The sequence below is a fragment of the Budorcas taxicolor genome, chromosome 2 (assembly GCF_023091745.1).
Source record: "Budorcas taxicolor isolate Tak-1 chromosome 2, Takin1.1, whole genome shotgun sequence".
Lineage (NCBI taxonomy): Eukaryota > Metazoa > Chordata > Mammalia > Artiodactyla > Bovidae > Budorcas > Budorcas taxicolor.
The window spans coordinates 172,903,297-172,918,566 of NC_068911.1; the positions used below are offsets into that span (position 1 = coordinate 172,903,297).

General features: G+C 42.0%; 1 protein-coding gene across 1 annotated transcript in view; it reads left to right on the forward strand.

The window, feature by feature from the left end:
• Positions 1–7,543: 7,543 nt before the first annotated feature.
• STPG1 (sperm tail PG-rich repeat containing 1) overlaps positions 7,544–15,270 on the forward strand; it is a 51,618-nt gene continuing 43,891 nt past the window's right edge. The window contains exon 1 of the mRNA XM_052636182.1: positions 7,544–7,616. Within this exon, the coding sequence (XP_052492142.1) occupies positions 7,544–7,616 (73 nt within the window). The remainder of the gene's footprint in view (positions 7,617–15,270) is intronic.

Below are 15,270 nucleotides of genomic sequence, written 5' to 3' on the forward strand. Positions count from 1 at the left end.
ATGCAGAGAGGCTGCTGTGCTGTGCTTTCCAAAGCCGCGATTCGATTTGTCAGGCTGCCTGTCAGTCAAAACTGACGGGCATCCGGCGCCGGCGAGTGGCTTCGAAGAGGAGGCGGGCGGGACAGCCCTCGGGCATTGATTGGCTGGACTGCGGAGCTCGCTGGACACGTAGTGGGGGAGGCGGTGCCCCGCTGGAGCGCCGAGCTCACCTGGCGAGGGCCCCCTCTAGCGGCCACAGGGAGAACATCGGGCTGGGTCTGGAAGGGTCCGGGTGACTTGCTCACTGCATCTGCCCTTATAGATGGGCAACCTCCCCGGGTGTCCTCCCCACGCCTTTACCCTCGGAGCCATCTCCCGGCTTTGCTCCCGCTGTTCCCCGACCCCACGATCTCACCAGGTATTCAAATCCTACACATCCTTCAAGGCCCGGTTCCCCCTCCCCGCCAAAGCCCCGAGGCCATAAAAAAATCTCTCCTTGCCTGTCCTCCTGGAACGCCTGTTGGCAGCACAGTACACTCTCCCGGTAACATCTGCATCTCAGTTCAGTTCAGTCGCTCAGTCGTGTCCGACTCTGCGACCCCATGGACTGCAGCGCGCAAAGCCTCCCTGTCCATCACCAGCTCCCGGAGCCTGTTCAAACTCATGTCCGTTGAGTCGGTGATGCCATCCAACCATCTCATCTTCTGTCGTCCCCTTCTCCTCCCGCCTCCGATCCTTCCCAGCATCACGGTCTTTTCAAATGAGTCAGTTCTTCTCATCAGGTGGCCAAAGTATTGGAGCTTCAGCATCAGTGCTTCCAATAGCAATACTTAAAAGTCCTCCCATAGCCTAGCACTTGATGAATGCTTCCGTAATGTACCACTGTAATAGTTCTGATTCAAGGATATATTGAACAATATATCCTTGTTATTGAACTGATACATTGTTCACTATATTGAACAACAGTCTAGCCGATATTTTATAAGAACTATCATGGAGTATAACCTTTAAAAATCGTGAATCACTATACTGCACACCTGTAACATATCATATAGCAACTATCCTTCAACTAAAAATTAATTTTTTGAAAAATGAAACGTATTTAAAAAAAGAATTAACAAGTGCAGGGAGCTTCGCTGTTTCTCATTTCATTCCAGATCCTCTCAACAACCCACTGAGTGAGACATCGGGCTCATGCCTGTTTTACGGATGAAGACATGATATTTGGATAGAGACCTCAACTGTGAGAAAGAGGCAGTTGTGGTGCAGACCCTGACACCGAGTGAGCTCAGAGAGAACACCGGTCAGCGGAACGAGGTTGACAGAATTGTAGCAGCTGCCCAAAGGGAAGCGTGGCAGGTGCGAGATTTTTCTGGGGGCGTGGGAGGGAGGAGCTGAGATCAGAGGGCTTGGGGACATGAAGATGTTTGGATTTCACCCTAAGTTTAAAGGGGAGCCCTTGGAGGGTTCTAAGTGGGGGAGTGACAAGATCCCTGATCGTCCTGGACCTGGGCAGCTCCGTGGCTGTCCTTGTATGTTGTTGCCCATTATCAGTCTTTTTTCTTTGACTATCATAAAGAGGGCGTCAGTGAATGTTAGTTCTTTTAGGTTAAGCAGGGTTTCTGGGTGAGCAAAATTCTAAGACGTTGCGCCTATCACGAGATTTAGGAGGTTGTCTAAATAAGCCCGTATTAAGTTTCCACGCCCATCCTGACGTAGTTAACCTGAACCCCAAAATTCTGGCCGCTTCCCAGCGGTTTTTGAAATGCCTCTGATCATTGGCCAACAACTTTTCACGCTAAAGAAACGGAGGATACCATTGGCTCGAGTTCATCAGGAAGCCGGCAGAAGGTGGAAGCTAGATCGCTAGGCTTGTGGTTGCCATAGCGACAAGGAGGCCGGTCGGCCAGATTCAGCCCAGGGGGACAAACGAGGTAGGAAGCCGTCCCTTTTGGAGGACGAATGCTGGGGTCGTGGGGAGGAGGACCCGGCGCACAGCATTAGACGCCGACTGAGACCCCCGCCTGCCCCGTGCGTAATTCCCATGCCAAGCTAAGAACCCACTGTTGGAAGCTCCCCTCCCTGGAGTGTGCCTTCAGAGTCCCCACCTGAAAAGTGGCGATAATAACCAGGGCATGCCTTCCCCGTGGAGCTCCGGTGAGGGGCGTAGGCTACTGATTCACCCACCTCAGTCCAGGCGAATGTACAAACATTTGGGGGCATCTGGCAGCAGGTGGACGGCAAATAGCTAAGTTCTAATCCTGGGTCCACTCCATCTCCTGGGGTGTCCCTCCTCCTTGCTGGGCGCCTTGGTTTACTCGTCTGTAACACGAAAGGGTGTGATTGGAATCTAGAGATCACTGGTGGTGGTGGTGGTTTAGTGGCTAGGTCGAGTCCGACTCTTGTGACCCCGTGGACTGTAGCCTGCCAGGCTCCTCTGTCCATTGAATCCTCCAGGCAAGAATACAGGAGCTGGTTGCCATTTCCTTCTCCAAGGGATCTTCCCGACCCAGGAATCGAACCCGGGCACTAGCCAGCTCCTAAAGTTTCTTCCAGCTCTTAGAATCACTTTTCTCAGCTAAAGAAAAATATCAAATGGATTATTTACTTGAGAGTGCTTAGAAAAATGTAAAATATTTCCAAGATGCACTATAGCATTATAACTGAATCAATAAAAATCTCATATAGTCAAAACTACTCATGTAAACCCCATAGAATTACCTAAAAGGTAACAGAATATGTGATATATTAGTATATATTGGTATACTTATACCAATACTAATAGTATATATTGTATATACTTTTATATATTGATATACTAATACCAATATATACCAATAGTATATATTGTATATACTTGCAGTATATATTGGTATACTTGTACAGTAATATACACATTTAAATGTATGAAATATGTAATACTATAAGATAAATGGGGCTTCCCTGGTGGCTCAGACGGAAAGGTTTTTTTTTAAACAGAGATGGTAGAATTAAAACATGGCTATAGTTGTAGTCATGTGAGTTAAATCTTTAAAGAATGTAGCTCCTGATGGAAAGAGTTGTATTATGAGTACATCTGTATTCATTCTAGGTGAAGAAGTGAAGTGAAAGTTGCTCAGTCATGTCCGACTCTTTACGACCCCATGGGCTATACGGTCCATGGAATTCTCCAGGCCAGAAAACTGGAGTGGGTAACCTTTCCCTTCTTCAGGAGATCTTCCCAACCCAGGAATCGAACCCAGGTCTCCCGCATTGGAGGTGGATTCTTTGCCAGCTGAGCCACAAGGGAAGCCCATTCATTCTAGATAAAATGTGTCTATTCCTAGTATTCATCTATTCATTCAAGCCACAGATATTTATTGATCAATTGCTGTGTGCCAGGAAACAGTCTGAGGATTCAGTGATGAATGTCTTATTGATGAAGATCATAAACAAAAAATATTAGATATATAATATATAAAATATAATGTGGGTAGTGAAAAGTGCTTTGAGAAAAATAAAGCAGAGCCAGATGGGGCTAGAGAGACATGGGTGGTGCTTCCCAAGAGAGAGTGGCCAAAGAAGTCATCCCAAAGGCAGTTTGAGGACTGACCCAGATGAATCTGGTGACAGGGTGAGATGGTGCCCAGTATAGTGAAGGGAAGAATCCCCATGTTATAAGTGTTTCGCAGAAGCTGAAGAGGTCTCTCATGGAGAAGACAATCAGTTTTTAAGAGATAGGTTATGACTGCTGCCTTCAAATATCTGAAGAACAGTCACATAGAACAGTGTCTTTTAACCTTTCTGACTGTGATCCATGGTAAAAAATATATTTTATATTGTGACCCAGCATTCATGTAGCAAAAACTTCACAAAAGGCTGTTAAGCTGTGACCTACATTTCAAAACTCACCAATGTGGAAGAGGAGTGACGCTTATTCTGAGCTCATTCAGGCAGGAACTTTCTAGCAATTAGCACTCTTAACAGTGAACTGCCTCAGGAATTTTCAAACTGAGTTCTGGGGAACCCCAGCATCCTGGGAAAATTACATTTTGAAAACGCTATGCAATATCCTAGTTTTTATGAGACCAATCATACACACTCAGGGGTGATCAATGTCAACATTTAGCATGCTAACATTTAATGTGTGCTGCTTTAGAGATTATTAGAGTGGTTCAGAGTAAGCAGAAGTCAGACTTCTGGGTTCAAAGTCTGATTCTACCTCTTACTTTTGGTATGACCTTGAGTAAGTCACATAACCCCTCCCTCTGACCATCAGTTTTCTTATCGGTAAATGGGGATAATACCTCACTGGATTATTTGAAGAATTGTATAAAATATTCTATAAAGGCATCTAGGAGTGTTAGGGCTCAAGAAATGATAGCTATTATTTTAAACTGTTAATATATTATCAATGTGCATATATTAAAACCTAAAGTTAATAAAAGCCTACTGTAGGCCAGGCAGCATTAACTACTTCTTGTGGTTATCACATTTATTTCTCACAAGCATCTTAAGAAGAAGGTACTGTTACTAATCTCAGTTTATCAAGGAGAAAATGGATTCAAAAGGTCAAGTGACTCATCCAAAATTAGAACTATTAAGTGGCAGAACCCAGGACTATTAACCTTGAACACAGAAATGGATACTCTTGATCATTGCACTGGCCCTCACCGGAGAATTGCTTGAGCATATGCTGTTAATTAGGAAGGTGATATGTCTTCATTGCTCTTTCTTAGATTCCAGGCCCATGACATCCTGTCATGAACAGTTATACGAGCAAGTGCACCAGTGAGGCACACCTGGGCAGTGCTCCGTCCACACCTGGGCTGCACCTTCTCTCATCCTGGCTTCACAGGTATGCAGTAAGGAGTCTGGAAAGCATTATTAATAGTGTTGTCTTTGGGTGGTAGGAATGGATTGTTTTTAAAATCTTTTAAACTTCTTATCTTTCCAAAAACTGGACAATAGGCACATATCGCCATTGTCATAGGAAGGTTTAATTTTTTCTAATCACCCACAATTATAGCACACTAAAGGTCCGTCTAGTCAAGGCTATGGTTTTTCCTGTGGTCATGTATGGATGTGAGAGTTGGACTGTGAAGAAGGCTGAGCACTGAAGAATTGATGCTTTTGAACTGTGGTGCTGGAGGAGACTCTTGAGAGTCCCTTGGACTGAAAGGAGATCCAACTAGTCCATTCTGAAGGAGATCAGCCCTGGGATTTCTTTGGAGGGAATGATGCTGAAGCTGAAACTCCAGTACTTTGGGCACCTCATGCGAAGAGTTGACTCATTGGAAAAGACTCTGATGCTGGGAGGGATTGAGGGCAGGAGGAGAAGGGAACGACAGAGGATGAGATGGCTGGATGGCATCACGGACTCGATGGACGTGAGTCTGAGTGAACTCCGTGAGTTGGTGATGGACAGGGAGGCCTGGTGTGCTGCAGTTCATGGGATTGCAACGAGTTGGACACGACTGAGCGACTGAACTGAACTGAACATCATTTATTCCATTCTTCATTCATTAGTATTTATAAATGATGTAAATTACTTAGGGAGAAAAAAAAGATGAACAAAATAAAACTCAAGTCTGTTTATGAAAGATTAACTCTATGAAAATTTAATTATGTTCCTGCTGTTAATGACTAAAAACAGACAAATACATGAAGCATGGTTTTTAGAGAGTGAACAACAGGGACCCCAGTTCTGTAATCCCTGAGAGAAGAAAAACAGGGTGAACCCCACAACTGCTCCAGCTAATGCTGGAGAGAGTTTCTAGGCCACAGTTCAGGGAGAGGGAAACCCACACAAAGTCCAGCTATCTGAGCTGGGTAGATAGAAGTCAGGATTCAGGGAGAACAAAGAGGCTGGAATTTACAGGTAATGGACGGGCCTGCACAGAAAAAGTTCAGAAATAGGAAGAGAAATAATGGACACATGCATGCGAAGAACCTAAGACTTGGGAAAGAGCCACCGAAAGCAGCGTAAGGCCCAGAAATTGTACATATGCGTCTCTCTGCTCTTTCATATCTCCTTCCACTTAGGTCGCTACAGAGCACTGAGTAGGGCTCCTGTGCTGTGAAGTAGGGTCTCCTTAGTTATCTGCTTTATGTAACAGCAATTACATGTCAACTCCAATCGCCCAGTTCATCCCATCACCTGAACAATTTCTGGGTCTTTCTTACACAGAACTGGGACTACTTGATGTTCCCACAAGTCAGAATAGAGAGACACTATATTAGATGAGGACTGATTGGGTAGAGTCCATAGAAACATCATGTCTTAGTAGTGGAGCTAAATTATTCTCAGAATAAAAACTGCTCTGGATTCACCATGTGTGAAAATGAAAGTCACTCAGTCGTGTCCGACTCTTTGCAACCCCATGGACTGCAACACACCAGGCCTCCCTGTCCTTCGCCATCTCCTGGAGCTTGTTCAAACTCATGTCCGTTGAGTCAGTGATGCCATCCAACCACCTCGTACTCTGTCGTCCCCTTTTCCTCCTGCCTTCCTGCCTTCAATCTTTTCTTAGCATCAGGGTCTTTTCCAGTGAGGCAGCTCTTCGCATCAGGTGGCCAAAGAAATGGAGCTTCAGCTTCAGCATCAGTCCTTCCAATGAATATTCAGGTCTGATTTCCTTTAGGATGGACTGGTTGGATCTTCTTGCAGTTCAAGGAACTCTCAAGAGTCTTCTCCAACACCACAGTTCAAAAGTATCAATTCTTTGTTGTTCAGCCTTCTTTATGGTCCAACTCTCACATCTATACATGACTCCTGGAAAGACCATAGCTTTGACTATACAGACTTTTGTTGGCAAAGTAATGTCTCTGCTTTTTAATATATTATCTACGTTTGTTATACCTTGTCTTCCAAAGAGCAAGCATCTTTTAATTTAAAATTAATATGATTTACCAAATGTGTTGGTGAGGATGTCTAGCAATTGTAACAAATTACTGATACATGCAACCACATGGAAGAATCTCAAAAGCATTGTGCTAAGTGAAAAAAGAGACACAAAATGGTATATACTATATAATTACCCATACATGACATCTAGAAAAGGCAACTATTGTGACAGAAAGCAGAGCAGTGGTTGCCAGATGCCAGAGTTGTGGGGTGGGTATTGACTGCAAAGAGACATAGGGAGCTTTTTGGAGAGATGAATATATTTATATTTTAATTTTGGTGGTATTTTACACAACTGTAAACATTCACCAAAACTTAGAATTGTACATGCACTTTGAATTAATGAATTACCATGTATGTGAGTTATATCAATAAGATAAATGTGTGAAATTCAAGCCTTCAGGAGCTCTGTAAACAACATCAGCAAAGAACACTTTACAGAGTTCCTACTACAGGCAGTGCAACGTGGGATTTAGGGTTGTAGAAATTGGTAAGTCTCAGCCTCTACCCACAAGATTCCTGTCTACCCAACAAATACAACAGAACCCAATTAACACAATTAACAAAATCATGAAATGATTCCTACAAATGCTGTATTTTGCTGTTTCAGGTGCTTAGAAGAACATGTAGTCAAGTTTCTCATCAAACAAATGGAACATATCGCAGAACTTTGCTAAGATGGACAACTCCACACAAAAAGACCAACACTCTGGCAAAAAATATTCCAGAAAGGCTAACAAAGTACAGAAAGGTCTAGTGAACTTTATAACAGAGGTCTTTGGGAGGGGAGGAGCAAGCTCCTGACGTATGTTTATTTCAGTATGTAAGAGCAAATTTTAGGGGAATTTTAAGTGCTGGTTTATATTCGCACGGCTGTTCTTAAGGATATCAAATAGATTGCTTCAGTCATCCCTTCACTGCTTCGAGGGTGATGATTGGAAAGAAACCATGAGAAGAAAGGATGGAGGGGAGAGAAGGAGGAAGAGATCTTACTTTATTTCCTAAAACTTAATCCAAGCCCCCACCATGCTGGGTTGCTGGAAAATTTGACACAAATGACTTATTTCAAGGTTTCAATCTTTCTCAGTGGAGAGAGGCGATGTGGTCATGGGTCACCCATGCAGATAGGTGGGAGATGCTCTCTCTCAGCCCGTGTACTCTTCTGGTTTTGTTAGGATGCACTAATCCTGGACGACACCTGGACTTGGGGAATCATGGCTGAGGCTGCAGATTTTGACATCCTCACTCACTCCACCGCGGTTTCTTTTGGGGGAGGGGGGTTATTACCACCTCCCTGGTGGGCTTCTACAGTCTCTGCTGCTCTCAGACCCAGAGCTGGACCTTTCTTCCTTCCTCCCATCTTTTGATGTATTGCTGTCTCTTTTTCTTGAATACTTTCAAATTGAAGCTTCATGTATATTCAGAAAATAAATCACAATTGTTCAGCCTAATGGTCACAAAGAAAGCACCTTACGGAGTCACTTCTCAGACCCAGAAACGGACACTCCACAGCATCCCAGAAGCCCTTGTCTGGCCCTTCATGGGCACCGTCCCTCTTCTCTGCAAGTGTCAACACCAGAGCTCACCTGACTCTTCATGTCAGGTTACCTTAACGACTTTATCATTTTAATATCATTAATTACTTTAGTCTGTTTTGAACTTCCTATAAATTGGAATCATACAGTATGAACTCTTTCAGGCTTTTTTCTTCCCTCATGGTACGTTTGACAGATGTAACTTCATGTTTCATGTTATCAGTAATTAGCTCATTTTCATTGCTGTGAAGTTTTTCTTTGACTGAATGTACCATAATTTGTTTATCCGTTATACTATTGAAGGACATTTGGATTGTTTCCAGTTTTGAGCTATGACTAAAAGCTTTCATGACTATTCTTGTTCTTGTCTTTGGACATACGTGTATATACTCTTTGGGTCTACACCTAGGAGAATTGCTGGGTCATAGAGTGTGCTTATGATCAACCTGGTTGATACTACCAGTTTTCCAAAGTGGATGTGCCAATTTTATTTCTTTGCAAGCGGTGTATGAGAATTCCAGTTGCTCCACATCATCCCCATCATTTTTAGCTGACACTTTTAAACTGTATTGTCCTTTGGTTAGTAAGGTTGAGCACTTTTTCATATGTTGGCTTATCTTTAGGATATTCTCTTTGGAGAAGTGACCGTTCGAGTTTTTTTCTATGGGGTTTTTCTTCTCTTAGGCATTGTTAAAAACATACTAGAAATGCATCCTTTTTGGCTATATGTAAATACCTTCCCTGAGTCTGTGACTTTCCTTTACTTTCTCTTCAGTTCAGTTCAGTTCAGTCGCTCAGTCATGTCTAACTCTTTGCGACCCCATGGACTGCAGCATGCCAGGCCTCCCTGACCATCGCCAACTCCCGGAGCTTACTCAAACTCATGTCCATTGAGTCCATGATGCCATCCAACCACCTCATCCTCTGTCGACCCCTTCTCCTCCCACCTTCAATCTTTCCCAGCATCAGGGTCTTTTCAGATGAGTCAGTTCTTCACTTTATGTGGCTAAAATATTGGAGTTTCAGCTTCAGCATCAGTCCTTCCAATGAATATTCAGGACTGATTTCCTCTAGGATGGACTGGTGGTATGCTAATAAACAGAAGCTCTTGATTTTACTATAGCCCATTTTATTAATATCAGTATTTCCCCTTTTAGTTAGTGTATGAAAGTGAAATTGTTGCTCAGTCATGTCCAACTCTTTGCAATCCCATGGACTATAGCCTGCCAGGCTCCTCTGTCGTGGAATTCTCCAGGCAAGAATACTGGAGTGGGTAGCCATTCCCTTCTTTAGGAAATCTTCCCAACCCAGGAACCGAACCTGGGTTTCCCTCAATGCAGGCAGATTCTTTACCATCTGAGCCACTAGGGAAGCCCCATAGGTAGTGTATATGTCTGTCCTATTTAAGAAATCTTTGCCTATCTCAAAATAGCTTTTTTCCTAATAACTGTATTGTTTTACCTTTCATATCTAGACCTATGATTCACTTGGAGTTGTGTGTGTGTAGGATATAAAAATGTCCAGATCTGTTGTTTTCAGTATGCATATCTAGTTACCCAGCACCACTGACTGAAGGAGCATTCTTTTTCGGCCACCCTGCACTGCCACCATTGCCCTAAACCTTGTCTGTGTATAGGCAGGCCTGTCTCTGCATCCTTTAGGCTGTTCAAATACCACCCTTAGTTACTGTAACTATGTAACAAGCTTTTTTTTAATCTAGTAGCAGAAGTCCTTCCACCGTGTACTATATTCATCTGGGCTACTCTTGGCTGCACTGAATTTCCATATAAACTTCATTATTGATTTCTTTATTTATGGCTACACTGGGTCTTGGTCGCTCTGCACGGGCTTTCTCTAGCTGTGGTGAGTGGCGGCTGTTCTTTAGCCGTGGTGCGCGGGCTTCTCATTGTGGCGGCTTCTGGTGGAGCACTGGTTTGGGCTCGGGATTTGCACCAAGTGGGCCTAGTCGCGCCTCGGCTTGCGGGATCTCAGCTCCCAGACCAGGACTGAACCTGTGTCCGCTGCAGTGGCAGGTGCCTCCATATAAATTTTAGAATCAGCACATTAATGTCCTAAAAAAGATCCCTATTGTCTTTTTGATTTAGATTGCATTGATTCTGGAAGTCAAGTTAGGGATAATTTACATCTTTATAGCATTGAGTTCTCCAGTCCACGTATATCCTTTCTTTTATTTAAGTCTTCTTAAATTTTTCCCAATAACATTTTATAGTTATCTATGTAGAGGACTTGCATATCTTCTATATATCTCTTCTAAGCGTTTGATTTTTATACCATTGTAAATGGTACTATTTTTATTTCATTTTCTATTGCTTGCTGCTGGTATCGAAATAAAATAAATTGATTTTTTTGGTATACTGACCTTGCCAAATTCAGTTATTATGTTTAATACATTACCTACAGATTCTTTTGAAATTTCTCCCTATATAATTTTATCATCTATGAATAAAGACAGCTTTATTTCCTTCTTTTCTCATCTTATACATTTTTATTTGTTTTTCTCAACCTCTGCACTGGTTAGAGTCCTTCAGGAAAATGTTGAACAGAAGCAGTCAGCCTGGTTTCATGCTCTATCTCAAGAGAAATCTTTCAGAATTATGTTTGCTATAGGCTTCTGTCATTGATACCCTTTATCAGATTAAGGAAATTTGCTTCTTTTCCTAGTTTGCTAGGGTTTTCTTTTAATCATTGAACACTGATTTTATAAAGCGTTTTATAAAACGCTTTCTCCATCTACTAAACAGACACTTTACCGCATAAAGGATAAACAAATAGCAATTAGCATGTGAAGAGATGCTCAGCATCATTAGCCAATAAGCATATGCAGATGGAGAATCCCATGGACGGAGGAGCCTAGTAGGTTACAGTCCACAGGGTCACAAAGAGTCGGACACGACTGACTGACTTCACCTTCAAGATGCCTTTACACACCTAATGGAATGGCTGGAATTTGAAAGACTGCCCATTGTCCCTGCGGAGATGAAGGAGCAGCAATTCTTATATACTAATAGTGGAGATGTAAAAAAGTGCAACAAATTTAGAAAAGAGTTTGGCAGTTTTTTAAAAAGTTAAAGTTATGAAAGTGTGTTGGTTGCTCAGTTGTGCCCGACTCTTTGCAACCCCATGGACTGTAGCCTGCCAGGCTCCTCTGTCCATGGGATTCCTCAGGCAAGAATACTGGAGTGGGTTGCCATGCCCTTCTCCAGGGGATCTTCCCGACCCAGGGATCAAACCAGGGTCTTCTGCACTGCCCGCGGACTCTTTACCGTCTGAGCCACAAGGAAGCCCTTCCCCCCCAAAAATGTATAATCACCCAGACCAAAAAAAGTATGTATTATGTGATTCCATTCTGCATCTGTGGAGATGATCATATAGTCTTTCTTTTCTAGTTTGTTGATAAGGTGAATTACATTGATTTCCAAATGTCAATCTATCAAATGAGGGATGAACCTCATTTGATCATGGCGCATCATCTTTTTTTGTATACTGTTGAGTTTAATTTGCTAACCTTTTAATAAGAATTTCTGCATGTATATTTTTACGATCTAGAATGATTCCCCTCACCTCCTGTAGTGACTCTGTCTCGTTTTGGTATCGGGGTAATAAGTGGCCTCATAGAATGATTTGGGAAAGAGTTTTTCTGTTCAGTTTTCTAGAATAGATTGTACAGAATTGATAGGTGAAGTGTTCTGTGAATGTCAGTTTGGTCAAGTTAGGTAATAGTATTGTCAAGTCTCTATATCTTTACTGATCTTCGACCTACTTGTTTAAATTATCGAGGGAGGCATTTTGAAATCTCTGGCAAGTATTGTGGATTTTCTATTTCTTCGTGCAGTTCTATCATTTTTTTATTTCTTATATTTTGAATTTCTTGTTATTGAGTATGTCAGAGTCTAGAATTGTATTCTTTTTCAGAATTGAATGCTTTATCATTATGGAATTACTGTACCCTCTTTATTGCAGGTAATATTTTTTGCTCTGAAATCTGTTTTGTCTGACATTAATATCTAGCGTTGTTTTGATAGGATAGTGTATCTTTTTCTCATACTTTTACTTTTAACCTAATCCTGGGTTTGTATCAATATTTACAGTCTGTTTCTTGCAGACACCATGTAGTTAGGTCTTCCTTTTTTATCCATCTCAACCATTTCTGTCTTTTAACTGGGATGTTTAGACTTTACATTTAATGTGATTATTGGTGTGTGAGCTTAATCCTACCATCTGTTAGCTTTCTATTTGTCTCATCTGCTCTTTTTTATAATTTTTTTAAAAGATTTTGGTTGCGCTGGGTCTTTGTTGTGGCATGTGGGCTTTCTCTGGATGTCATGAGGGGGCTTCTCTAGCTACAGAGCACAGGCTCTGGAGCACTCAGGCTCAGAAGGTGGAGTAGACAGGCTTAGTTGCCCCGGAGCATGAGGGAATATTAGTTCCCTAACCAGCGATCCCCATATCTCCTGCATTGGAAGGCTGATTCCTAACCACCGGATCACCAGGGAAGTCTCAGCCGCATCTGTTCTTTATTTGCATTTTCTGGATGCTTCTGTATTGAATATTTTGTTTGTTTGTTTCTATTTCTTTCCTTTGTTGGCGTTTTAGGAATAACTCTGCAGTGTCTTCATAGTGTTGGTTTGGAGCAAGGATTGAAAACTTTGGCCACTTGGGCCTGATTGCACACGCTGCCTGTTTCTATAAGTAAAATTTTATTGGAACATAGTTAAGCCTGTTTGTTTATGTGCTGTCTGTGGCTCTTTCGCTCTAGAATGGCAGAGTTCAATGGCTGCGACGGAGACTATACAGCCTGCAAAGCCTTAAATATTTACTGTCTGGCCCTTATAGAAAACGTTTACTGATCTGTACTATAGAGTTTCTAACATACATCTTTAATTTTATCAAATTCTACCATCAAGTGATATTATTACACTTCATGTACAGCAGAAGAACCTTACAACAGTATGTTTTTAGCTTTTCCTTCCTTGCCTTTGAGCTGTTGTTGTCAAACTTCTGCATACATTATAAATGCCACATTAGTGTTATTTTTGCTTTAAATAGTCAATCAGTTTAGAAATGATTCAAATATTATATTTACATCTAAATGTATCCATTTACCTACATATATACTATTTCCAGCACTCCTCATTCCGTTATAGAGCTCCAGATTTCTGGCTGGTATCAGTTTTCATTTGCCTGAAGGACTCCTTTCATTTCTTATAGTCCCAGTTTGCTGGTGATTGATTGCTTCAGGTTTTGGGTGTCTTCAACAATCTTTATTTTGCATTCATCTTTAAGAGATATTTTTATTGGGCACAGGATTCTGGAGTGACAGTTTGTCCCTTCTGGTATTTTACAGAAGTTGTTTCTGACAGTAAATGTATTTGTTCCTTTGTGTATAATGTGTCTTTTTTTTTCTTCTGCCTGAGTTTAAGATTTTCTGCTTCTTTTAAAAAGAAATTTGATTATCATGTGCCTTGGTATAGTTTAATTCTTATTTCGTGTGCTTGAGGGTCACTGACTTTCCTGGGTCTGTGGGTTTATTTATATCAAATTTGGAAAATTCCAGCCACTTTTTTCTTGAAATATTTTCTTCTAGTTCCTCTCTCCCACCTTGCTTCTTTGGAGAGCCCAGGTACCTGTATATTAGTTCCTTGACATTTCCACATAGCCCACTGATACTCTGTATTTTTTTTTTTTTTGGTCCTTTTTCTCTCTGTATTTTGTTTTGGATAGTTTCTATTTCAACATCTTCAAGTTCACTCATCTTTTTTTCTGCAGTATCTAGTCTACTGTTAATCTTATCTTGGTTTTGGCTTAGCTGCTAAGTCATGTCTGACTCTTTCGACTCCATGGATTGTAGCCCACCAGGGTCCTCTGTCCATGGGATTTCCCAGGCAAGAATACTGGAGTGGGTTGCCATTTCCTTTTCCAGGGGGTCTTCCCGACCCAGGGATCGAACCCAGCTCTCTTGCATCAGCAGGTGGATTCTGTACTGACTGAACTGCCAGGGAAGCCGTTTATCTAGTGTATTTTTAATCTCAGACTTTTTAGTTTTCACCCTCAGGAGCTTGATTTGGATCTTCTTTATATCTTCCATGTACCTTCTTAATGTGTTCAATCTTTTTTCTAGCTTCTTGAACATATCAAATACAATTATTATTGTAATAATGTTTTATTAATAATGTAATAATGTTCTTGTATTCCATCATTTCTGAGTTAGATTTAATCACGTGTTTATTTTTTCCTCATTGTGAACTGCATTTTTTTCCTTCTTTGCATGCCCATCATTTTTTTTTAGTCAAATGCTGGATAGTTTTACCTGTTGAGTACTGTATGTTTTAGTAGCCCTATAAATTGTTATGCTTTGTTCTGGGATGCACTTAAATTACTTGGAAACAGTTTGACCTTTTACGAGTCTTGCTTTTAAGTTTTGTTAGCTGGAACCAGAGCAACACTTAGTCTAAGGGTAATTTTGCCCTGGGCTTCCCAGCTGGTACAGTGGTAAAGAAGCCATCTGCCAATGCAGGAGAAACGCAAGAGACAAGGGTTTCATCCCTGGGTTAGGAAGATTCCCCTGGAGAAGGCATACCCCAGTATTCTTGCCTGGAAAATTCCATGAGCAGAGGAGCCTGGCGGGCTACACAGTCCATGGGGTCGCACAGCGTCCGGCGTGACTGAGCGCACAGCACACGGTTCTGCCCTGTCTCTGAGGCAAAGCCCTTCTGCGTATTTCCCTCTGTTGCGCGAATTATGAAGTTTTCCACTCTGACTTGTGGGGACGGGAGTGGCTGCTGTTCCCACTGTTCAGGCCTCACTGTCCCACTCTGATGTTCGTCAGCTGAGTCTTTTCCCAGCCTTGTG